Raw genomic sequence first — 25,754 nt, 5'->3', positions numbered from 1 at the left:
CCATCAGCCACTTAGGAGCTGCCACATTCTGGGAATAACAACAATAAAATAACTACTGTCTTGTGAGCTCCACTGTGGTGAGCCAGGTCTTAACTAAACGACATAATTTCATCTTCACAATCGCCGCTGACTGGTCTTTTCAATAATTTCCAGCTCAACAAAGAAATGAAATAGTTTAAGATTAATTTTCACATTAAGAAAAGGCAGGACCAAGATACAAATTGAGTCACTTGGACTGGGAACATACTGCCTCTCTAACAAGTGCGGTTACCAGTGAATTAGGTAACTTGCCCCAGGTTGTACAGCTAGTAGAGTCTGTCTGGCTCCAGCCCTGTCAGAACTGTTGTTGTAAGAGAAGACAAAGGCCATCACATTGGGTCATAAGTGGAAATGCACAGACAACCGAATTGCTTAGCCTGGAGAAGAGAAGATTTTGCTGGGAAAGAAAGCAAAAGATGGAAGCCTAAGGGCCCTGCAAGAAGGTGCATAAAGAAAAAGTGCTTGACGAGGTGCCGGTGGTAAGAAAGCACAGGGGCGGTTAGTAGGAATTTCAGAAGGCAGGTTTCAGCTTGATATAAGGCAGGTATTTCTAGCAAACAGAGCTCCTAGTGGAGTGGTTTCCTTGAAAAGCAATTCCCTGCTTGTCACTAGAGGCATTTTAGCAAAGGCTAGAAGACCTAAGTCAGGAATGCTCCAGGGGACTCCTTCCCTGGGCCTGGGGGAGCCGACTGAAGTTTCTCCTTAGCTAACTTCTGTAATTATTTATGCCTTGATCTTGCCAATTAGGGCCACTCTCCCACCTGCTCACAGCTTCCTCAGGAAATTTCACAAACCCTTCCCCACCACCCAGAAAATGAGACATGGAAGATTCACTCAGAAATTCAGAGGCATGTACATTTTTATTTTGCTATATTTTTATTTTTAGCTGGTGGGCTCAGGAATTCATCTGCGTGACATAGTTTCTTGGGAATAGTATAGAGATGACATTTTTCTTATTTGTTGGTAAACGTTTGTAAGAGCCCTATGTAAGCTAAGTATGAACAGAAGCTTTGATCAGACCCATTTCTCCTACTCAGTCAGACTTCCAAGGGCTTCAGGGGCATGATGTCACTTCAGCGAAACTTAAAGAACAGCTTAATACCGTGTAATTAACATCTAGTTTTCCATCAGCAGGGAATATTAATTGCGAGCAACAGAAGCTCACTCTGGCAGACTAAGCAGAAAAGGGGTTTATTAAAAGGCTCTTGGGTGGATTATGGAACTGTCGGGAGGACTGAAGAACCAGGGTTAAGGCTAAGTACCGAGGAACAAAGCCCAAAACCACACCACGGAACTGGCCTGGTGAGCAAGCTGCTGCTGCCACGGGCACGCGGCCAGGGCAACACCTGGCCCCCTGGCAACAGGGGGCCACCACCCTTGCCAGCAAAACGTATTCTGCAGGTAAACCCTCTTCCCAAGGCTGCTCTCTGGAGCAAGTTCTGATTGGCAGAGCCTAGGTCACATGACCACAGCCCCGGCCGCAGAGGAGAGGGGGAGGCTTACTTTCCTGGTTCAACTTTTGGGAGCAGGGATATAAAATAGCCCATACTTTGTAAAGGTGTGCAAAGGATATTGGAAAGCAAGGGGAAAGATCACATATATTTGCCACAAGCCCAAATTAGAACTGGATTTACATCCAGGCAAGTTGAGATGCCATCTGCCAACGTCAGCAGCACGTTTGAAACGTCTGTCGCGGAGTTCAGTTTTGTTGGCTGGAAATTATCTGGATGCTCATTTAAAAACAGAAATGGAACTCTAAATCTCAAGCAGGCTGCATCCAAGGAAAGTAGACCTGACTCACTGGTTGTGCTCTCATGTTGACTGCTGTGAAGTTATTATGGGTACCAGACACAGGGAATTATTAGGATGAACAGAGCTAATATTGTTAGCTTAACAGTTCCACCTGGTATCACCACCTGTTTCTTCCATTTACCCTCCTCCATCTCACTTGTGCTACTTTCGTCCAAGTGCCTTCAGTTCTCACCTGGCCTAACTGTAGAGCCTCTACTGGTCTGGATGCCTTATAAGCCAGTCATCACACTGCAGCCAATACAAATGGGACGATGTTATTTGCTTGATATCTTTCAGTGACTTCCTGTTGCCCTTAGAAAAATACTCGGCCTCCTTAACATTGGCCTGTAAGGCCCTGATTGTTTGGCTGTCCCCATAGGCAGTCCCCTGCCGCACTCTGGTCTCCAGGTGGGGCTTATTAGTTCAGGTCACACTGGCCTCTCTGCTCTTCATATACGCTGGGTTCCTTCCGTCCTGGCCTCCCCACATGCTGGTATCAGCCAGGAGCTAGCTTTCCATGGCTGACTTTGATGCACCATAAAGGGTTCAAGCTAATTCTCATTGATTCTTCCAGAAAAGGTCAGTTCCTCCTGGCGCATGCTCTTGCAAATCTGAACCACTCCTTCATGACACACATAGCCATTATAATTACATAATTCTTCATGTAGCCACTTATTTAATGTCTGTTGTCCTTGCTGGATTTAAGTTTCTTGTATTACTCACTGCTGAATGCCCAGCACCTAACAGCTCCCAGGAATATATGAGGCTCTCAATAAATATTTACAGTCTGGGCCATCTCTCTTCCCCTCTGGAAACCCAGTCTTGGCCACTCACGAGATGAGAGCGGATAGTGCCACAGATGGAATAGGGCACTATCAACCAGGTTGCTGGGGCCCGGGATTCGCTGGGTGGCCCTACACACAATTTATATTTCTAGACCTTGGTTCAGCTATTGGAACATGAAACACACAAACTTCCTCTGTGCCCTATCACTTTGTTACCCACATGTATGCTTGTCCATCCATCCTTGTCTGCTTCTCAGTCTTAATTATCACCCCATCCCCACACCTGGGCAGAGAGAATCACCCCTCTCCATCACTCTGTCCAAGCTGCTCTTGTCCTCAGAAGGTCCCAGTGGCATGAAGAGGACTGACGTAGGACCTTGTATCCTAAGTGCAACTAGTCTGAAACAAATATCAAGTCTTTCCCTCACAATTCTGATTCATGTCATCTGAAAACTAGCTCCTGATTTTCAAAGGAAACCCCGCGTTGGCAGCTGTACAGGCACTCCAATCTTTCTCCCACCTGGAAGACTAGCCATGGAGGAGAAAGAACATATCCATGCCTGTGTGACATGATGAAGATTACTTTTTCTAATATCTCTGGAGCTTTCTGAGAAAGTACTGATTAGTGGTCATGAAGAAAGCCAACTCAGATTTTATATAGCCAGCTTTTGTAGCCACTCAAGTACAAGCGAAAACGTAAAGCAATAATGCATCATTTCATTGAGGCTAAGGGGATAAAATAACTCAGGTATGTAGATTTCTGGTAGAATAATTTTATCTCAACAAAGAACTTAGGCAATGAGAGAAGTGGATAGATACCATGATTCTATCATAAGAGAGAGCCTCGGTAACATCTGACACAAGGAGGGTATAGAATATTTCCAAAAACCCTTTCTCTTTAATTCTGTCCCAAATGCATCCACTTTTCAGATTCCTATCACCAAGGTTAGTTTTCTTATTCTATAATTTCATATAAACAGAATCATGCAGGACATATTCTGCTGTGTTTGACTTCTTTTAGTGAACATGTTTTGATATTCATCATGTTACTGCTTTTTGTCACTATTTTAAGTTTTTTTTTTTTTTGCTAAGCAGTATTTCCCTGTGAGGATTATCTATAATTGGTTTATCCATTTATGTGTTGATGGACATTTGAGTTGTTTATTTGGGACTACTAGAACAAAGCTGCCACAAATATTTATGTACAAGTTTTTGTGGACGTATGTTTTTATTTCTCTTAAATAAATATGTAGAAATGGAGCTTCTTAATCACAGCACGGATGTATATTTAACTTTACAAGAAACTGCCAAATTGTTTTCTAAGTTGGTGGTGCCATTTTGCATTCTCACCAGCATTGTATGAAAGTTCCAAGTGTTCCACGTCCTTTCCAACACTTTTTTTCATTATTTATTTTAATCTGAGCCATTTTCATGGATCTGAAATGGTATCTCATCGGGCTTCTTAGCTTACTTTCCCTGATTAGTAATCTTGTTAAATATTTTTTCATATGCTTCTTGGTCATTTGTATATTTTTATTTGACCATAACGTTGGATCTATTTCTGGATTCTTTAAGTCATTCCATTGACCTGTATGTCTATCCATATGCCAAAAACACATATTCTTGATTGATGAACATTTATAGTAAGTCTTGAGATCAGATACTGTGAGGCCCACAATTTTATTCTTTTCCAAGATTGTTTGAATAAGTCTGTATTCTTTGCACTTTCATGTAAATGTTAAATTTGGCCTATTAGTTTCTCAAAAACAAACAAAAAACCCAGCTGAGATTTTTATTGGGATTGTGAGGAATCACTAGATCAATTTCAGATGACTGATATCTTTTAAATAGTGTTATCCAATATGTGAACACTGTATATCTCTTCATTTATTTATATCTTCTTTAATTTTTCTCTGGATTGTTTTGTTTTTTAGTATAGAAGTCTTGCATATTTATTTTAATATACTATTAATACTCTGATTTTTATGTTGTGAATTTATGTTTTATTTCACTTCATCATCTGTGTGGTGATGATATACAGAAATGTAATTGATTTCTATATATTAACCTTGTATTCTTTGGTGTTGCTAAAGTCACTTAATTCCAATTATACTTTTGTAAATTGCTTAGGAATTTCTACATAGGCAATTACATCCTCTGTGAAAAAAGACTTTTTGCTTCTTCTTTTCTAATTCATACTTTTATTTCTTTTCTTTACCTTATTGTGCTGGCTGGAACCTCTAGTAAATGTTGAACAGAAGCAGTGAGTTGAGATATACTTGCTTTGTTCTTGATATTAGGGGGGAAAATATTTCACAATCAAAATAAAGTTAGCTATAGGCTTTCATAGATGACCTTCATTGGATAGAAAAAATTCTGTCCTATTCCTGGACTGCAGAGAGCTTTATCATGAATTATGCTGAATTTTGTCAAATGCTTTCACTATGCCTATTGAGATAATAAGATTTTTCTCCTTTATACAGTGAATTTTGGTGACTTATATGGACTTATTTTTAAAAATCAAATGAATCTTCCATTCTTGTGATAAATCCTTTTTGTATACTGCAGTATTCAGCTTACTGATATTTTGTTAAGGATTTTTGCTTTTGTGTTCATGATGGATACTGGTCTTTAATTTCCCTTTATGTAATGTCCTTATCAAGTTTTGGTATCAGAGCTTTCCTACCCTCAAAAAGACTCGGTGGGCATTTATTCCCTCTTCCTCTGTTTTCTGAAAAAGATTATGTAGGATTAATATTTTTTCTTCCTTAAGTGTCTGATATAATTCACTAGTTAAACTATTGGATCTGGAGTTTCCTTTATGGGGAGATTTGAAACTATGAGGGAAGTTTCTCTAATAATTTTACAGATTATATCATTCAAAGTTCAATCAGACAAACAGAACCAGTAGGAGATACACGTTAAGAGATTTATTGCAAGGACTTGGCTTACATTATTATGGGGGCTGGCTGGGCAAGTCCAAAATCAGGAGGGCAGGCCATCAGGGAGGACAGGCAGAAACTGAATGCCTGAGCAAGCTGCTGTATGCGTGTGGAATTTCTTCAGTACAGCCTCAGTTCTGCTCTTAAAGCCTTTCAACTGACTGAATCAGACCAATTCAGATTATCTAAGATATTCTGTCTTACTTAAAGTCAGCTGATTATGGACTTTAAGCACATCTACCTTGACTGTAACAAATCAGTTCAAATAACTAGCCTAGCCAAGTAGACACATCAAAAATAGGGCTATCCAAATTTTCTTTAGGTGTTAGTTTTTGTTAGTTGTATTTTCAAGGAATTTGTACTTTTCACCTAAACTGTAGAATGTATTATTATAAAATTGTTTATAATATTGTCTTATCCTTTTTATGTATTAATATTATGTCAACCATTTGTAGAATATTTCCTGTTGACTTTTTAAAATAACAATATGATTTAGTAAACATGGTTTCATATAAAAAAACTAAAGCTCAAGTGGAAATACTTCTTTAGAATTTCGTTAAAGAACATATGTCCTCTAGGCAATCAAAAGCTGAAATTATTTTCTGATACTTTTATTACACTGATCAATAACACATATAGCTTTCATAAGAATATTGCTTTTGAAAAAAATAACAAAAATAAAATAATCATACATTTAGTTTAATTCTTATATATGAATTTAAGCTTTTAAAAAATTTTATTGAAGTCTAGTTTACATGCAATATTATATTAGCTTCAGTTGTAATCATTATGTAATCACACAGTGATTCTACAATAATATACATTATGAAATGCTCACCATAAGCATTGCTGCCATCTGTCATCATACAAGGTTATTACAGTATTATTGACTATATTCCCTATGCTGTACTTTTCACTTTTAACATACACAACATTGTCACCATGTGTATAAAGATGTTATTTTAAAGTAATAATAAAAACTTTAAATTAATAATTACAATTTTAAATAATAATCATAATTTTTAATAAATAATAATAATTTTGAAAGCCTAGGATTCATCGGATTCCTCTTTTTATCACCTCCCATGTCCAATTCTTCCCAAAGTCTTGAAGTTCTGCATTAAGAATAGAATCACTTTTCATCTTTTCCTTACCTCCAGTGTTTTTACCCTAATTGGAGCTATTAGTATCCTTCATTGCAAAAGTCTCCTGCCTTGTTCCCTTCCTCCTATCTTCAGCCACAACAATCCCTTATCAGACCAACTGCAACAATCACATCGAGATACAAATAATATTATACGCTGTCTTTACTGAAATTATCAAACATTCTTCCATTGCAACTAAAATAAAATCCAAAGTCTTTACTGTCCTCCAAACATTCCATGTAATGACACTATTTTGCTGACCCTTTCATCTGTCTTTCTTCATGTTCACTACCTTGCAGGAATGTTGGTATTCTAATGATTTCCTTTTCTCAAAATAACCTTTTAATTGAACAAAATTTGGAGCAAATTTGGAAAACAACAGAAACGTTAAGCTCAATAAAGTTCCACTAGCTGAACAACAATGTGACTGATACTCAAGAAAATAATAGCATGTGACCAGCATCCCGGTAGTCCTCCTGTATCCTCTCCCAGCCATCACCTGCCCCCAAATATCATCAGTACCCTGACATCCAACACCGTGGATGTGCTATTCTTGTTTTTGAAATAAAGGGAATCATGCCATAGGAATTCTTTGTTGCCTGGATTTTGCATTGAAATTGTGTTTATGAGATTCATTCATTTTGGAATTGTAGTTCATTCTCATTGCAGTAGCCTTTCTTTGTGAAAATCAACCACTATTTATGGATCCACTTTACTGACAGGCATTTTAGTATTGCCTAATTTTAAATTATTTTCAGTGGTGCCACTGCGAACATTCATGCTCATATATCTTTGCGTACTTCTGTTACGTGGATACTTAGGATTCTAATGGCTGTCAAGGGATGGGAAGATGGTCAGCTCTAGTGAATATGGCTGATTTTTCAAAAATACTTATCTGACTATTATTCCCATCAGAATTATATGAAAATTTCAATTGTTCTGCCCTCTAGCCAATCTTGGTGGTATCTGCCTTTCTCACATTAGCCACTTCAGCAGGTATGTGGAGGTAAAACATTGTGATTTCAATTTTCTTTTCTCTTACGACTGAGGCAGTTGAGCACTTCATCAGTTTATTGGAAATTTGGAAATACCCCTCCATGAATTGTCTGTTCAAGCCATTTGAACATTTTTCTATTTGTTCATTGCTTGTTTTCTTGTTGCTCAGCAGAGGTGTGTGCGTGCGTGCCTGTGTGTGTGCCTATGTGTGTGTGTGTGTCTGTCTGTGTCTGTGTATTCTGGACACAAGTTCTTTCTGAAATACATGTACCACGACTAGCTTCTCCATCTCTGTGGCTTGCCTTTCTGCAATTGTAGCAGTGTTTTGATAACCAGAAATTCCTAACTTTGATGAAATCTAGTTCAGTATTTTGCCCCCTTATAATTATGCTTTTTATTCCGTGTTTACGGAACTTTTCCTATCAACGAGATCATGAAGATATTCTCCGCTATGTTTTTTTTAGTTCTATTGTTTTATCATCAGATCTATAATCCACCTGGAACTAATTTTATGTATGGTGTAAGGTAGGAGTCATGTCTTTTTAGCCCCATAGCCATATCCAGTTGATCTGAGCACAATTTATTGAAAAGAACAGCCTTTCCCCACTGCACTGCAGAGTCACCTTTGCCATGAATCAAATTAACTATGTATGTGTGCGTCTCTTGTTGGAGTCTCCATTCTGTTCCACTGGCCTATACATCTACCCTAAGAGTAATCCACACTGTCTTAACTACTGTAGCATTGACATCTGGTAAAGTTCTCTAACTTAGCTGTATTTTAATATAGTAGTTCTTAACTCTTCTTAGTCACTTGTCTTCCCATGTAAAATTTAGAATTGTCAAGGGCTACTCACAAAAATGTGATGAAATTCATGTATACATTCAAATTCTTTAATTGGATTTTTAAGTAATGTTGTCAAATTCTACAAAAACAATTGTACTGAGATTCATATGCATTGAATGTATAGGTCAATTAGGGTAAAGATAAATGGAAAAACATCTGTGTTTATGGATTAGAAAACCTAGTATTGTTAAAATGTCCATACTGCCATTAAATTTTCCATTAACGAGTGGTCTTTGCTAAAATGTGTGACATAAAATATGCTAACTTACTTGGGGATTCAGAATCTGTTTGGGGCACCTTTTGTTCTGCCCACACTATTTACTTTCTCAGTAACGTAAGATATCCAGAGCTGTCAGGTGGGAAGATGTGGTGCCCAGGACTCTGAGATTATTGGGCTGATCAGGAAAGGAGTCCCAAGATAAGAGCCTCACAGGACCAATCAGGGGGGTCAGTGACAAAGGGGAAACTCCCATTTATTCTTTGGCAATATGATAAGATCATGGGTGTCAATCGGTCCTGGAGAGAGGAGAAGAGAGGGTAACATCCCTTCATGGATGAGAGTTGGGACAGGATGAGTGACGCTGGTGGAGGAGGGTGAAATCAAGCTCCAGAGCTCAGGACAATTCTAGAAGGAGAAAGAATCCCCTAGACAGGAGACTCCTCTTCCATGTAACCTCCCAGTTGGCAAATGCACAGCATGCTCAACTATCTGCCATGGTGCACTCTCCCTTCTCTCTGCATGTTCATACCTGTCTCCTACCAGACTATGAGATTTTCTTGGGTTGCACTGCACAGGCCAAATTTCCTTAGTCATTATGGAGTCCTCCCCCACACCCAGACCTGGCTCCTGGTGGGGGTGCTCAATGGTCTTTGGGCGAATGATGTTGACATCATTTTACCCCAAACCTCAATGCTGCAGATAGGTGTGTGGTGTAGATGGTACCTTCATTTACTCTGCAGAAAATATGGGGAGGAGACACTAGGCTGGAATATGAAGTGCATAAGATCCAGCTCTGGGATCTCTAGAAAACACTATCTCTGGGCATTCCAGCCCAGAGAGGTCTCTCCTCTGGTCTCATATACCCAAATGTCACTGAGGACCAGAAGCATTTGAAGAAAATGCATCTCTCCCTATGATCCTCCACCCCACCCATCACACACACACACACACTAGATCCCGCCAGAGGAAATATAAATGTTGTCATTCTCTGAGAAGCTGCCAAACTGGAGTTTTGCATGCAAAGAGGGAGTCTGGCAGGTGTGTTCGAGAACTGAGTAAGACACGGGGACACCAGGAAATGGTGGGGAAACCCCGTCTGGTTCCTTCCTGCCCAGGCTGAGCCCAGGATTAAAGGACCCTGCTGTGGACTTCATGCACTTGAGTCCCCGAGGCCTGGAACAGCCTGGACAGGCGGGTGAGCAGGAAGGCAAGCAGCAGCTTTCAGAAGGGCCATCAGTAGGTTCCCGTAGGAGGGAATGAGAGATTGTGTAGTTATGGGTTAGGGTGGGATACAGAAAAGAGAAGACCGATGGCCAGAGATAGCAATAGGAAGGGAGAAGCAAAAAAGAACAGAAAATAAAGACTAGGTGACAGAGACAGCGAGCTGGGAGAACTGAGGTGCATGTGACGCCCAAAGTCAGGGGTCTGTCTGATCAGTGTTGGGAAACTGAGGTCTACAGGCAAACCCAGCCCATCATGTGTTCTTGTAAATAATGTTTTATTGGCCCACAGTCACGCCCATCTGTCCTGTGCCTGCCTTTACATGGTGATGGCACAGGGCAATAGCTCTGACAGACTGTCTGGCCTGAAAAGCCTAAAATATTTACCATCTGGCCCCTTACAGAAAATGTTTGCTGACCTCTGTTCTAAAGTAGGAGGTAATTTGAGATTTATGTGATAGATTTGAGATGAAGGTGTAGATGAAAACACTGCAGGTCAGCCAAATGGATGTCGGGAAAGCTGAGCTTGCATAATCCCCAGTCTGTGTCTTTGCCCCACTTTGAATATTTATCTTATTTTGTGGTCAAGCTTCTGACCCCAGCTCAGAGCATGAACCATCTAGTGAGGACCTGGGCTGGATGCCTGGCCGGGGTTTCCTGCCGACTCTGGCTCTGCTCCTGATTCCAGCTCTTTAGGACAGCCATTGGGAAGGCCATTAATTATCCTTGAAGAAGCAGTAATCTAATTTAAAGTGGTCAGGAATGATATGGAAGGACTAGAGAAGTGGTCCCAGGGGGCATGGTAAGGGGAAGAAATGCCCCAGCCAGAACAGGGGCATAGTCCCAGAGAAAGGAAACATTTCCTGGTATCTGGAAGAAATACAATCCAATCTCTCCAAATCAGACCCTCTGCACCAACAGGTCTTACAAAATGTAGCAGGTGCTCTGTTGTCCCCCAACTTTTCTTCAAGCTGACTGTCCTAAGGACATTGTACCTTGCATTTGGGGGTACACTTTCCTGGTACTTTCCAAGCTTTTTCTTGCCCCTTGACTCCCCACAGAGTGAGCACCCACCCTTTAAAGGACACGGTGCAGTCCCAGCACCACCTCTCTCGGTGGGGCAGTCAGAACAGCATCTGCGGGGCAGCCCCTAGAAATTTCTCTGCGTCGGCTGCTGCGGTCCATGGGGGCTCCTGCGGAATGGATGGCCTTGGGAGGGAGGGAAATAGAGCTGTCAGAGCCCTGATATGAAAGAAAAGGGTGACAGGAGGGTGCTTCTCCCTTGTGCTAATTTGGAAATAATCTCCACTGATGTTGCCTTGCTCTAAAGGGCTTTCCTTCTTCCTTCCAGTTTATCTTCAAATCTGAGGATAATGTCTTACCAGCAGCAGCAACAATGCAAAGTCCCCTGCCAGCAGCCTCCCCAGGTCCCTGAGCCGTGCCTCCCACCCCCCACCCAGCAGAAGTGCCCCCCAGTTAAGTGCCCCCGCTGCCAGCAGGACTATCTGCCGAAGCAGAAGTAACACCTCTGAAGCCACCTTTCCGGCCTGATCATGAGGTTGCTGCGTCCCCTGGCCACCCACAAGCCCTCACTCCACACACGCCCAGAAGATGCTGCCTTCAGACTCCAGAAGGTATCCGCATCGTCTACTGGGTTTTCCTCTCCAAATCAGCTACTCTTCCCAGCCCCTCTCCCAGGAGACTGCCTGGTGTAGACAGCAGTGCCACGGTCTCTCACGTTCCCGGAGGCCGATTGGTCCTCCCCCTTCTGCTCCGCTGCTGTGTCCAGACCGGGCACGACTTGCCAGCCGCTGCCCCCTTTACCACACTGCCCCCTGCTGGTTGTATGCAATCACTACAAGGACCCAGATTTCCAGGCTCAGCAATCTGCCTCCCTGGGGTTCAACAACTTTAGGAAGGTCTCTAATAGCTAACATGGTTGAAAAATCAAAAGAAGAACAACTGTTTTAACCCATCCAAATTTCCCATAGTTCTTCAGAGCACAACTCCACTCTCCTGAGGGAGGCAACGAGGTCTTTTGTTGGGATTTCCCCCCTAATTGTCTCCACACCCCTCACAAAGCTCCTCTCCCTCTGGACATGAGCCCATTTAGGGTATTCTAACCTCTACGGTCTTCCTTCCTCCCTGCTCCGCAATAAAAGTTTTTTTATCCGGATAGGCCACATCTCTACTGTCTTGCTGGGGCTGGAAGAAAGTCACAGAAACACATGAGGTCCTGAGAAAGGACAGAGAAACTGAGGGGGAATCGCTGGGAGGGCCCTGGAGACATCCGGGCTCATGGGGCAAGGAGACGGCACCCTGAACAAGCCGGAAGGTCTCTTTTTTCCCTCTCTGCTCTCCCATGCTCAGTGTCCCAAAGGACCAGCTGTCTCCCAAGCCTACCTCTACATCCATGTTCATTCTCAAGGACTCACCAATCATTGATTAGCACCAATAAAGTGTCTGGAACTGATAAACCCTGGAGATAGAGAGTCAGAGGCTGAGGCCCTCTGGAGCGACCTCCTCAGAAGTCTTTTGAGGTGGTGGGGACAGATATGGCCAGCAGGGACCATTAGATGGCATCTGACCAGGACATACATCACGGAGCAGAGGGCATGTGGGGCTGATCTGTGGAACTGGAAGGTGAAGACAGCAGAGCAGAGGGTGACTCCTTAGTGTCTTACCTGGGCACCTTCCCTGGGCTCCTGTGGGCCACAGGAAGACCTTCCGTAGGAGCTAATTGTGTCAGTGATTATGGAAGTCTGATTCTGATCACGTCCATGTTCCCCCAGTTCTCCTTCTCCTCCCAGCCACACAGTAGGATCTCTCATCTCCACGGGGGTAAAGCCAGGTCACAGTCAATTAAAAAATATACCAAAAGGGCAAGAAATTTCAAGCACAACCAAGAGTGGGTGAAGAAGAGAGAGGAAAGGATGAATGTTTACCTACCGTAGGACTGGGAAGAGTTGTGGGGGGAGGGCAGTCTCTTCCCAAACTCCACCCAATTTCCCTTCTCCCAGTTGACTGTAGATTTCTGGAATGTCCCCACTGGTTGATTTCAGCTTCTGAAACAGAGAGAAACCAGAGACAGCTTCTGGTTCTTATTCTAAATATTGTTTTTAATCTCTTTTCCTGGTCTTAACTCCCTGGTTAGGTTGTCTCTGCTTTGTAGCTGTGTAGTATGCATGTTCTCCACAATTTCCAAAGCCTGGAGTCTTTTTTCAAGATGAGCAGGCAGAATTTCTTAAATAACTTTAAGCTAAAACTACTTCTTGAATAGGTAAGGACCTCCATTCATTCCCTGTCCTGCCTTGCCCAAACTGCTGGGAAGGAAGGAAGTCGGCTCAGTGTCACAGGGAAGTCAGACACAGTGAGACGAGAAACCAAAATCAAGAAAGCAGAGTAAGTTTTAATGCACTCTGCGTAGAGTATCAGAGCGGGCCTGCCTATGGTGCGAAAGACCTGGATGCTCATTCTGAGGCTTTTTTAATGTGGTTTTGGCAGGGCAGAGAGGTCCTTGATTGACAGCTCTTAGCTCTCTAGGCTTATTCTGATCGGTGAAATGGGGGCAGGGGCTGTGCTGGGCCTGTGCTTCTCTGATGTTTATCTGGGGAGACCCTGGACATTTCCTGAGTCACCCTTGGACCCTGTGGCTTCATCTGATTTAGTCTCTGAGTCATTTCTGGCTCTTTGGCTCTATCCAACCCACTCCCTGAGTCATTTTGGGGAGGCCCTCTCTCCTTTTCATCCCTCTCATTTCAGTTTTTCTGCCTAACAAAACCACTGAAGTGTTTTACCAGCTGGGAACCGGTCACATCAAAAGATCAGAGACTCTTGGGCTACGCCTGCCTAAGGGGCACAAGGCGAGTCTCTCATTGAGGCACAGACTAGGATGAGGTTTCATTTCTTATTTTGAGAGATCAGGCAGAAGAAACCTTCTGCTAACCCACCAGTCCAGGAAGCCTTCCCAGTGAAGAGAAGAAAAGGTGCAGTATCCACCCATGAAAACAGCTGGGGAACGGAGGACTGCATAAGCCACGGGAGGGTCAATGCACAGGAAATTTCTAGAAAGAGACAGAATCCCCTCTACATCATCCCTGGAGGCAACACCCACCCCTACACCCAACCTGGCTTCCTCAGCATGTTGATGAGACTTCTGTCGTATGTCCCCATTCTTGAACTCTGTACCTAAACATCTATAACCACCCGCCACCCTGGACTGTGAGCTCCTCCGGGGCTGTCTGCTTCTTCATACTTTACACCGCCCCCAAAACACACACACACCCAGAGGCTGTCCTCTCGTGGAGGCTCAAGGACTGTTTAGCTAAGTTCTCTGACATTCATTTGATCCTAAAGGTCAGAAGTGGAGGTGGTACGTGTTGATGTTGATGGTAATTGTATTTCAAGTACTGAAGGAGACAGTGTGACTGTGTGGGGGTAAGAAAGGTGCTGACTTCCCAACCTGGAATCCTGGTAGAAGGCCTGTTTCCTGGGGATGAGGGGCTCAGCGAGTCCTTCCTGCTCGTCTCCTCGCAGACACCAGGACACCCCAAGGCCCAGCACAGCTGAGCAAAGTGGGCTGCCTCTACCCCCTTCTCCGCTCCCTCATCTGCATCCACAGGCTGCCGAGCAGAGGCCCACCCAGAGCTCAGAGCAGCAGCATCTCCGCAGGCCCGTGAGCACCCCTTGACGCACAGCCTGGACCCCGGGCTCCAGTGGGTGCACCACACTTGTAGATGAGGGGACCAGAGACCCAGGTCAGAGTGGTTCTGATGGGCCTGGGCTACAACTCCACTTTCTTGGCTCCCCACGCTGTGCTCCTCCTTGGCAGTCACCTTGAGCTTGTGCTCAGGCTGGGGTAACAAGAGCCTTTGGTTTTTACGGGATGTTATTTCTGATGCTTGATTTTGACTTTTTAATTGGCCGATTCAAACGGACACGTATCAAGTTCCCTGAAGACACAGAGATCAGATTTTAAAGTAAAGGGGGAGAGCATAGATGGGGAAGAGAAACAGGCAGTTTGTCTAAGGCAAAAGACAACAGAGCCTCCTAACTGGCACAGATCAGATGACAGGGAAATTTGCAGGACACCCTAAAAGTCAGCCAGTCCTGCCTCCCACCAAATCAAATATTCTCTGTCAATAGGCCTTTAAAAGGTTGGTTGGGACTTAATTAAATATTTACTGGGCTAGAATGCCTATAAACATGGGAAAAGCTGCTAAAAAGGGGTAAGAATTTTTAGGGACTTCAACTTCATCTCTTACCACTCCCCGCCACTCACCCTGTTCCCACATTCTGGAGTACTTGGGGGCATTCTCCTTGAGGGGTAACCACAAATTATGTGCAGTCTTACGCCACTCCAAACCTTGGCTTCCTGAGACTAAAGCTCCCCCGCTCAGTTTTCCCATTTCCTAACAGGTACTGCAGGTGGATGCCACCTGCCGGTGAAACAGGCACTGGGTCATTGCCATGTGAGCACGATCCTCTTGGAGGGCAGGACCCAGGACAGCTTCCCCTCTGGGGCTGGGAAGATGTGGACAGACAAGGGCCATCCTCGTGCAGCCCCAGGGACCTCCCCTCAGCTAGAGGGGGCTAGGGGTCACGGCAGTGGATGAAAAGGGTAGGAAAATCTTAGTCCCTAGAATAAGGAAGTGGCTGGTAAACGGGGCTCGGCTCTTCTCCAGCGTGAAAGCTCAGGATTACGGGCCTCCACTGTCGTCGCTGCAGATGACAAGCTTATCTCCTGTTTCTGGCAGGCCATCACCAACCCCGGAAAGATGTCCTGCGGCAGCCCCCCTCCGTCCCTCCGCCTCCCCGTGTCAGCTGGAACGCCACCAAAGGGAAGGAGCTCTCCTGAAGCCCCCGCCCTCAAACAGCTGAGCATTAAGTTGCCCCCTGCCCCTCTGCATTCCCTTCCTTTCAACGCCCGCAGAGACCACCCCGCAGCCGGGGGGCTGTTATCTCTTCAATGCAAAAGGTATCCCTACGGACCACCGGGCTGACTGCACGTCATCAAAGTCTCCCTCCGGCAACTCCAACAGGAAACAGCGAGGACGGGATGAGGGGCCATGTCTCAGGCACCCTTCCTGGATACCAGACCTGTTCTTCCTTCCCTGTTCTGACCCTGCTGCAGTGAGAAGTCCCGACTGTTAGAGGCCGTCTCCACGGCCACTACTGCCCCCTGCTGGCCAAGCCGTGATGTTCAAAGGACGCAACAGGCCTGCCTTTGCTCTCTGTACCCCCGGGTTCCACTCTTTGGAAGAAATTGAGTAACAAGGTAAAAGTATCCTAAACAATTTGAAATTCTTAAGAGGTTCCTTACTTTCCAATCCCTTTCATGTGTTTCCAAGACAATTTCATATTTCCTATTAATCACCTCCTCTCCTCTGAAGAAGGTGACATATTGGACTGCTTCTGCCCCCAGCCTGCTCCGGACTCCCTCGGAGGAATGTTCCTTTATGCTCCTTCCAAGAAAAGCAGCGTCTCTGAGGGGTCCCTGACTCTCCTCTCTTGCTGGGCCTGGGAAAGGGAGACTGTTTCCTACCAGGAAAGAGTGACCAGGGCAGGCAAGTAGATCCTTAAGGGAAGCCCTTAAAGACTGGGGGACAGTGAAGAGGGAGGTAGGGGAGCAGTTAAATCAGGAATACCCACTGGCCTACAGAAGGCCCAGGTGTCTTCCTCCCAAGTCCCCGTCCCTGAGGAAGGACTTGCGGGCAGAGCTGGTGGGAAGGGCTGACAATGGAGCCTCCAGCACAAGGCTGTCGGGTGCTGGGCAGGAGAAAGGCTCTGTGGACTCGGCAGGTGGGAGTTTCAGCTCAGGGTCAGACCCTGAAGTGTGCACCGACCCTGCCTGGGGCTTTCCCTGCAGGAGACTGTCCACTGAGCAATCCACTCAGCAGGCCTCTGGGGTGTCCACGCCTAAGACATGGAAGCCAGGAAGTCCAATGCTGCAGCGAAGAGTTCAGAAAACTTTCACACATTCGGGGGATTCCTCTGGTTTCAAAAATTAACACCCATATCTTTTGAGCCATTTGTGATTTTCATTTCTCAAATTCACTGTTAAATTGTACCTTATCCAACCAAATGACAGCGACTGAATGAGCATCCACTGCACTCACTGGGAGCTGGGAGCTGGGGATTCTGCGATAAAGAGCCCGGGGCCACTCCGAGAAGTTGCTTGTCTTCCAGGTGCAGGGGCCGTGACGGGACACTCAGCACAGAAACGGAGGTGCCAAGCATGCGTGGAATGGTCTAGGGGCAGGGGGTGCAGACCTGGTGGAGGACCCAGGACCAGTGAGATGCTAAGGTGAGTCTGCACACTGAACTGAAGGCTAATGGTCAGAGAAGGAAGGGAAGGGCATTTCATGCAGAGGCAACAACCCCTGAAAACTAACTTATCTCCTACATTCCATCAGAAATTTATCCTATGACTTTGCCCAGTAAGCATCTACTGATGTCAATTTTTGGCTTGACTCTGCTCTTAGAACTGAGTACTTAGCAACACTGTGAAGCCAGGGGTGAGATGGGAAGACAAAGGAGGAAGTGGATAGTCTTAACTCTCAATACAGCAGCCAAATCTCTATCAATGCCAATATCAGGGTTAAGTGATAAATGGAATTTTGACCTCGCTTACCCAGGAGTCAGGCCAGTGGCACCAAGCCAGTCCTGAGTTATTCCTCCAGTTCCTGAATGACTAGTTGGAACCAACAACCCCAAAACTGGCAGAATCAGCAAATTATTTCTCTCACCATGGACCAGGGGCTCAGTAGATGGTTACTGATTACCCATCAATTTTAGAGAAGAGTAGAAATAGATCCACATTGTTAAAAAATGATTAAAGAAGACAATGTAGGTGACGCAAACTTTGCTCAGTAATTTATGAAGCAGGCAGTCTCCATCCCACCAGTCCAGAGAACTGAAAAATGAGGCAGAAGGCAGGAAGCTTTTATAGGATAAAGAATAAGAAACAAAGAAGAGAAAAATGGAAAAAGAATAAGAAACAGGGAAGTACAGGGCCCAGAGTTGGTTTGTGGTTTGGGGATTGGCTGGTGGATATGCCGCGTTTCTGGCCAAGCAGGGCATTTACAGGACATGAAAGCTCTCTCTGTTTGGGTTTGCTAATGTGGCCCCCTGATGTAGGCAGGAGGGGCTCCATCCCGAGCCTAGACTTACCGTATCATTCACAAGCCCATCTACTGAGTAAGAGGACACAGGCCTTATATTTCTAATTGAAAAATCCCAGAACTCCTCTCTCAGAGCCTTGGGCTCCGGGCACCATGGAGTGTTTCCTGGCACAGAAACCACAGACGAGGACCCACAGTGCCTCGCTGGGCAGACTTACAGTTGGGAGCCCAGCCCCAAAGTCCCACCTCCCTTGAGCCCTGCAAACGCGGACACCTCCAACACCCGCACTCCCCATCCTCCCTGCCCGCTACACCTGCCCCGAGGCAAGGAGGGAAGTCGCGGGCCTGTCACGGGACTCGGGTCAGGCTGTGGGCAGCGCGGGCAGTTTGAGAGCACGTGGGAGATGCTGGATGCCCCAGTTCCAGGAATCCCGGCACCTCCTTCCCGTGGCCCCCGACCGCCCCCTGGTGGCCTGTCCAAGCACCTGCACGAGCCCGGCTCTGCTGCCAGGCCCAGGCTGCACGCACCCTTCCCACCTGCTGCATTGGCCCCTTCCCTTCCCAGCACGAGCCAGTGAGCGGAGTCAGACCCACGTAGGAACACCTGAATTTACTAAAGGAAAGGGGAAGGGGGAGGTCATGACATCACAGAGCTGGGGGTGTCCACACGGTGTCAGCTGTCTCGAGATGAAGGGGTGACCAGGGAGGTGATGGGGAACAGAAGGCCCTGTTGTCATAACTGAAGAGTATGGGACAGTATCGGGGTTGGGGGCGAACTTGGAGGAACGTCCCAATAATTTAGGTCAGTTATTTGAAAGCATTTTGGCTTCTCAAACTTCAAAAAATTCAGAAAATTGCAGGAGGCAGAGCCGAGGAGGAAGCTTCCACCATTCGATGATCTTCTCAGGCTTACGAGGGAGCAGACGGGCAGGGTGGCAGCGGCGTCTGGACGGACGGCCACCCTGACCACCGCGGATGTGCCCGTGTGGTGCCGGGAAGGCCTGCATCACAGGGTGCGGCAGTCTCTTCCGTCTGCTTTCTAGTTATGGAAGCTGACGGGAGCCAGTCGAATCATTGTCTGGAAAACCTGTGAATGGAGCTGCCATTCTCTTCAGAGTCAGCTGAGAGGTAGAGTCCCTGGGGATCTGTGGTGTTCCCTGAAGTTGCTGGAAGGAAGGAGTCGGGGGGCTGGAGACGATGCAGCAGCTCATGCCCAGGCTGAGGGCGTGGTGGCTTCAGAGCTGTCACTTCTGCTTTGGCAGGTGCTTCTTCTGGCACGGGGGATGCTGCACAGGGGAGCATTTCTGCTGGCTGGGAGGTGGGAGGGCAGGCCCAGGCTCCAGGGGTGGATAGGGCTCCGGGGCCCCAGGTGGAAGGACAGGCCCAGGCCCCTCAGGTGGATAGGGCTCCTGGACCCCGGGAGGGAGGACAGGCCCAGGCCCCCTGGGTGGATAGGGCTCCTGGACCCCGGGTGGGAGGACAGGCCCAGGCTCCAGAGGTGGATAGGGCTCCTGGACCCCAGGTGGGAGGGCAGGCCCAGGCCCCTCGGGTGGATAGGGCTCCTGGACCCCAGGTGGGAGGGCAGGCCCAGGCCCCTCGGGTGGATAGGGCTCCTGGACCCCGGGTGGGTGGACAGGCCCAGGCCCCCTGGGTGGATAGGGCTCCTGGACCCCAGGTGGAAGGGCAGGCCCAGGCCCCTCAGGCGGATAGGGCTCCTGGACCCCGGGTGGGCGGACAGGCCCAGGCTCCAGGGGCGGATAGGGCTCCGGGACCCCAGGTGGAAGGACAGGCCCAGGCCCCTCGGGTGGATAGGGCTCCTGGACCCCAGGTGGGAGGGCAGGCCCAGGCCCCTCGGGCGGATAGGGCTCCTGGACCCCGGGTGGGCGGACAGGCCCAGGCCCCTTGAGCGGATAGGGCTCCTGGACCCTGGGTGGGAGGACAGGCCCAGGCCCCTTGGGTGGATAGGGCCCTGGGACGGTGGGTGGGAGGGCAGGCCCAGGCTCCAGGGGCGGATAGGGCTCCGGGACCCCGGGTGGGAGGGCAGGCCCAGGCCCCTTGGGTGGATAAGGCCCTGGGACGGTGGGTGGGAGGGCAGGCCCAGGCTCCAGGGGCGGATAGGGCTCCGGGACCCCGGGTGGGAGGGCAGGCCCGGGCCCCTCGGGCAGATAGGGCCCTGGGACCTGGGGTGGGAGGGCAGGCCCAGGCCCCTTGGGTGGATAGGGCCCTGGGACCTGGGGTGGGAGGGCAGGTCCAGGCCCCTCGGGCAGATAGGGCTCTGGGACCTGGGGTGGGAGGGCAGGCCCAGGCCCTTCGGGTGGATAGGGCTCTGGGACTTGGGGTGGGAGGGCAGGCCCAGGCCCCTCGGGTGGATAGGGCTCGGGGACCCGGGGTGGGAGGACAGGCCCAGGCCCCTTGGGTGGATAGGGCCCTGGGACAGGGGGTGGGATGGCAGGCCCTGGCCCCTTGGGTAGATAGGGCCCTGGGACGGTGGGTGGGAGGGCAGGCCCAGGCTCCAGGGGCGGATAGGGCTCTGGGACCCCGGGTGGGAGGGCAGGCCCAGGCCCCTCGGGTGGATAGGGCTCCGGGACCTCGGGTGGGAGGGCAGGCCCAGGCCCCTCGGGTGGATAGGGCTCTGGGACAGGAGATGGGCAGGGCTCCGGCACCTTGGTGGGGTGGGGCTTGGGGACTTGGGGAGGGGGCTGAAAGGGGACTTTGCATTGCTGCAGCTGCTGGTAGGACATCCTTCCTAGATTGATGAAGCCTGCAGGTAAAAAGAGATGAGCATTTCAGGCAGGAGGGGAGAGTATGCGGAGTTCTCCCATGGATACCCTGTCTCTTCCTACTCCTCTCTGATTCTCAGAGCCTCCAGCCTTCCTGTCTTGCTCTCTGCCTTGATGGTGAGTCAAGAGGAGCATCTGATAACAGAATATTCACCCTGCAGCTGCCCAAGGTAAATTCTGACCTGGAGAACTGGGGCCCATTCCGGGCTCTGCCCCTAAGGACGTGCTCACGGTGGGTCAAGTCAGGGAAAAGGCAGTAGGAATGGCCTAGAGTCAAAACACTGTGCCGTAAAGAAAAGGAGAAGCTGGGGGTGACCATCCCGGGGAAGAAAATGTTTGAGAGGCAATAATGCAGCCTGCATTCACCCAAGAGCAGCCCTTCATGGGGAGCAAGACCATCCATGGGCCTGCAGAGGGGATAAGCAGCATGGAGGGGTGACAGGGCAAGAAACTATGCCCTCCCACTTTGGACTAGCCCAAGGCTGAAGCATCTGTGCAGGGATTACACGGCAGACTGTGTGGATGCAGATTTTAATGCAGTGGGACTTGCAGTGTGCCCTGCACATCGTCCTGTCTTTGGGTCTGTCTGCCTGTGATTGACAGAGACAATTCTCTCTTTCTCTGCTCTCTCTCTTCTCCCTTCCGTACTCTCCAGAGGGAATCCTGGCAACTCCCTGCAGGCAGTATATATGTACTCACACTCAAGGGCCAAATAAAAAATCAGAAAGAAAGAACAAAGACAATAATCCATAGGAAATCAGAGCCACCAGGTTGTTCAAGTACCAAGAACACAGCTCAGCCCTTCAGCTTAATCCCATGATAGACGGCCTGTCATGCTCCGGGCAGCAGGCAAGAAGCTCTAGCAAAGGAAACAAACACAGTGATAGAGAAGAGGGATGGAGATGGAGCTAGAGAAGAGAAGGGCTGGGGCCAGTTTTACTACAAACCATACTGTGGCCCAGGACATAGTTTTACTCATCTAAAATTTTCATCACATTGAAAACCGGGATCTCACATTCCATTCCTCTCCATGGCTGTTGGGTCCCACCTCCCATGTCTCTTTCTGCCGTTACTACTCTCCTGTTGCTTCTCTGGATTTTCTCTCCACCCCACCCCCTGTATCCTCCACTCTTCTAGAAACTCTCCTCATATCCTGTACTCCTTAACTTACACAGTATTGCATGTCAGTCTTATCTCAATAAAACTGGGTAGATTTGCTCCTTGCAGCAAAACCTAATTAGTTCATTAATATTCCTTTAACAATGTAAAAAATTAAGAAATAATTCTCTAGATTACCAAAAAAGAGAATGCCCATGCACAGCTGCAAAGGAGCAGAGCAGCCTCACTCACCTGCCTCCTGCTGCTCCTGAGATCGGGGATCCGAGTGGCATGAAGACGGCCACACCAGGGCCCTTTTATCCTGGGTGCAGCCAGACAAGGAGGAAGCTGGATTTCCCAACAAGTTTCATGCGCTCGGGTATCACTCGGCTTGCTGAAAACAGCTATCAATCTCCCACATTACACCAAAAACTCCAGTTTGGCAGCTGCCTGATGATTAAGCACATGTTCAAGCACTTTGCAAGGATTTCTTCCAGGGAGGGGGAACATTACTCAGCCGGTCAGCCATCCCTGGGGTTGGCAGTGGTTTCAGACAAGGTCTAAAACCCTGCAATCCTGACTCCCCAGAAACAGGCCTTCTTCAAAGGCTTTAGGGCTGGACTTCAGCACTGTTTTTAACACCAGCCGTCTCTCTCTCTCTCTCTCTCTCTCTCTCTCTCTCTCTCTCTCTCTCTCTCTCCCTTCCTTCCTGATACACACACGCATGCGCCCACACACACATTTGGGGAAACGAGATCACCAGCATCAGCACACACCATCTCAAGCTGTGACATTTGGGGTCAACTGATACCAGGTCAGCTAGTCATCAAGTCATCACTGAGCACCTCCCAGGCCTCAGGCCCCCAGCCAATGGGCAGGACACAGTGATAGATAACTGAGACCCGGGCTGGACCTCGGTGTGGCTCAGCCTAGTGCAGGAGTCAGATAGTAGTCATCCAGTCACAGGCAGGTGACAGGACAGGAGTTTGGTCAGTGTGCCGTGGGGCTGCGGGAGCCATGGCAGGGGCCAGGACACAGGTCACAGGGTCCCTTCTGAAGTATGTCTATTGTTCAGGGGTGGTGAGGCAGATTTTCTCCCACTCCAGCGCTGCCCTGGGCCAGGGACAGCCTCCCCCTTCCCACAAGGTCCTCCCAGAATTCCAGTGCCCTCTCTCCTACTCTCCTTCAGAAGGGGCTCCCGGTTGATCAGAGGCAGGGATAACTTCTCCTGCTTGTTCTAAGTAAAGATCCACACCACTCCCCGCTGAGCCCTCACAGAGGCAGCCCCCGGGACCGTCACTGCTGATCTTCAGCGGCCCCTCTCCTGAGGGCAGTGGTCTTGCAGGTCTGGAGCCACACTCCCCAGCCATGATATTCTGGTCAAGGGTCTCTAGAGGAAGCCCAGATCAGGGTGTGAAAACACCAGAACTCCCAATTCTAAGCCATTTTTACATCAACTGGGTGCTTTCCTCAGACTTGGGGACATCAGGGGCACATTCCATGTTGTTTCTCAGCACAGGGAGTCCAGATCCCCAAGGACCTTCCAGAAGCACAAAGCGCCCCCTCGGGAGTGGGCTGCAGCCTGCCCGTCCCGCAGATGCCGTGTGCAGCTGCAGTCCCGTCCTCCACGCCTTCCCAGGGCTTGTCCTTCTGAAAAGGAATGACCAAGCAGGGGCAGCCCTCAGACCTGGTTAAAGCTTCCACTGAAATGAAGAGGGGCGCCTGCTCTCTCCCTTCCCAGCGCACCCTCCATACCCCTCACCCCTGGCCTGCACAGTTGTTCTCCCGGGAGGGCCCGTGGGCTACGTGCCATCTCCTCTGCTGTCTCTCCAGGCAGTTTCAGGCTTCAGATTCGTCAAGTCCCCAAGAGAAGACCAATATTAGTTTGCCAGTTTTGTCTTGCCAGAGGTCAAGAATCAGCCGCCAATAATTATTAATTCCTCACATATGTACTAAAGGCAAAAGGGATTGGCGGTGTTCTGGCGGCCCCCGCCCAGGTTACCTGGAGGCCCATCTCCCCCTCTGGGTCCTTCCCGAGACCTCACACCTGCTCTCCGCAGATTCACCCTTGAGGCGACCTAATGACAGGGGCTCATTCTAAGCGGCAGTCTGGGTCCCTTAGATCTCAGTTCGAGTTTCACTTTCGGGGCAGGTGCGGTGATGCAGGAAGATGTTGACAGGAGATCTCTAGGTTAGCCGTAAAGATTTTGTCAGTGGGCGGTATGAATGCCCTGAAATTTTTATATATCTAAGGGAAGTTCTGTGCTTTAAGTCCACAACTAATTTTCCTCCTCAGGTCCTATAATACTGAAGGCCAAGAGCCAGGGAGTGAGGCTTCTTTTTAATGAACTTCTCTGGCCATGGGAGGCATGCGTGCTGATGGGCCCTGGGGGTTGGAGGGTGGGGGGCAGGACTGTCAGGCGCAGCTCCCGGGCAGAGTCAGGTGAGGGCATGAAGTGACAGGTGTGACTTACTGCTCAGTTCCCAACCACTTGGTGACCTGGGGATTCTGTTTCAGGAACTAATTTCATTCCCACCATTGAAAAAACCAAGAGGAAAATGGTGCTTACCAGGGGGTGGAGGGGTAGGGATGCGGTGGGTAAGAGAAAAGGTGTTTAACGGCACAAACTTGGCACATGTAGTGAATAAGCCCTAATGGTCTGATGCACAGTATAATGAATACAAACAATAATATTGCACTACAGGTATGTAACATGGTAAATACAACCACAAGGATCATGTATATTACATATTACAATATAAATGTATAAAGTAGCACATTGTACACCTTCAACTTATACAGCGTTATGTGTCAAATATATTCAATCGAAAAAAGGGGCTCTTACTCTGTGTGCTGTGCTTACACCCACTCTGTCATTCTTCTTCTCTTTCTCTGCTAGTCTGTGGTTACTGTCACCAGCACCACCCATTTCTCCCTCTCCCTCTGATACACCACACTGGACCATCCCCAGCCTTCCCCAGCCACAGGCAGGGTGCCATCTTCTCCCAGTCTCCCCTGGCTTGTCGTCAGAGATTGTAAGTCTCAGGAAGAGAGCACCAATGGGCATTTTTACCAGTTTTCAATCTGTCTAGCATAAGGCACAAGTCAGCCTGCAAAGATCTAAACCTCCACTGTAGTCCAGGCACTGGAACAGACAGAGTCCTGGTCCTCAAGGCCGTTGTAGCCAATGCAGAAGGCAGAACATGAAACATGTAATACACAAAGAATGAAAAACACAGTGGAAAGAGGTTTCCCATTCTTTCCTGGTGGCAGAATATTACTTCCCAGTACCTAAAAACACCTGAAAAAAATCAAGCTACACCCCCAAGTCCCAGTTTGACGTCCAGCATTTGCATTTCCCCTGGAAGGTCCTTCTCCTTTGGGATTTCAGGGGAGCTGGACAGATGTGAACAGACAAAAAATGGGGTCCCCTAGGAGTTGGGCCTCCTGGGCTGGGATTGAGACTCTTGTTCTCCTACCCTCTTCTGGGAGAGTTTTAATTAGAGAAAAGGGCTGCCGACAGCCCTGAGGCCCTGCACCCATGACTCCGATGGTGGGAGGCAGGTGTTCCTTCACGTCATTTTAGAAATAGCGATGGTGTGCCTACAAGGCCCAGGCAGTGGTCCTGGGGTGAGTGCGGCGGTGTGCTGGTGACACCCTCCTGCCCTGGAATACACAGGCCAGGAGGCAGGACACACATGTAAGCAGTGAGATAAGACACATAGGAATGGTCAAGCTATGCTCAGGGTGCCACAGCACAGGGCAGGGGG

The 25,754-nt window shown here is 48.2% G+C and overlaps 1 protein-coding gene and 1 long non-coding RNA gene across 6 annotated transcripts; one reads left to right on the top strand and one right to left on the bottom strand.

The window, feature by feature from the left end:
- The first annotated feature begins 329 nt into the window (after positions 1-329).
- Positions 330-18,564, top strand: LOC118930592 (uncharacterized). Of its 4 annotated transcripts, none has more exons than XR_008994914.1 (5): positions 330-518; positions 11,334-11,616; positions 13,263-13,384; positions 15,739-16,259; positions 16,407-18,564. It is a non-coding gene; the product is annotated as an uncharacterized LOC118930592 (long non-coding RNA). The 4 variants fall into 4 exon arrangements; XR_008994915.1 differs by having other exon boundaries at positions 16,375-18,564; XR_005032204.2 differs by lacking the exon at positions 13,263-13,384.
- A 132-nt stretch (positions 18,565-18,696) lies between these two features.
- Positions 18,697-22,642, bottom strand: LOC118930591 (basic proline-rich protein-like). Of its 2 annotated transcripts, XM_057495002.1 has the most exons (3): positions 22,236-22,642; positions 20,745-20,866; positions 18,697-20,693 (listed from the first exon to the last, which is right to left on the bottom strand). In XM_057495002.1, exons 2-3 carry the CDS (start codon positions 20,844-20,846, stop codon positions 19,350-19,352), a joined length of 1,446 nt encoding a protein of 481 aa, XP_057350985.1. In that variant the 5' UTR covers positions 20,847-20,866; positions 22,236-22,642; the 3' UTR covers positions 18,697-19,349. The 2 variants fall into 2 exon arrangements, with proteins under 2 accessions (XP_057350985.1, XP_057350984.1); XM_057495001.1 differs by having other exon boundaries at positions 18,697-20,866.
- Positions 22,643-25,754: the final 3,112 nt, after the last annotated feature.

Source organism: Manis pentadactyla, chromosome 19 (genome assembly GCF_030020395.1).
Source record: "Manis pentadactyla isolate mManPen7 chromosome 19, mManPen7.hap1, whole genome shotgun sequence".
Taxonomy (NCBI): Eukaryota; Metazoa; Chordata; class Mammalia; order Pholidota; family Manidae; genus Manis; species Manis pentadactyla.
Note: the sequence above shows the minus strand (reverse complement) of the source record. Positions and strands in the feature narration are given on the sequence as shown.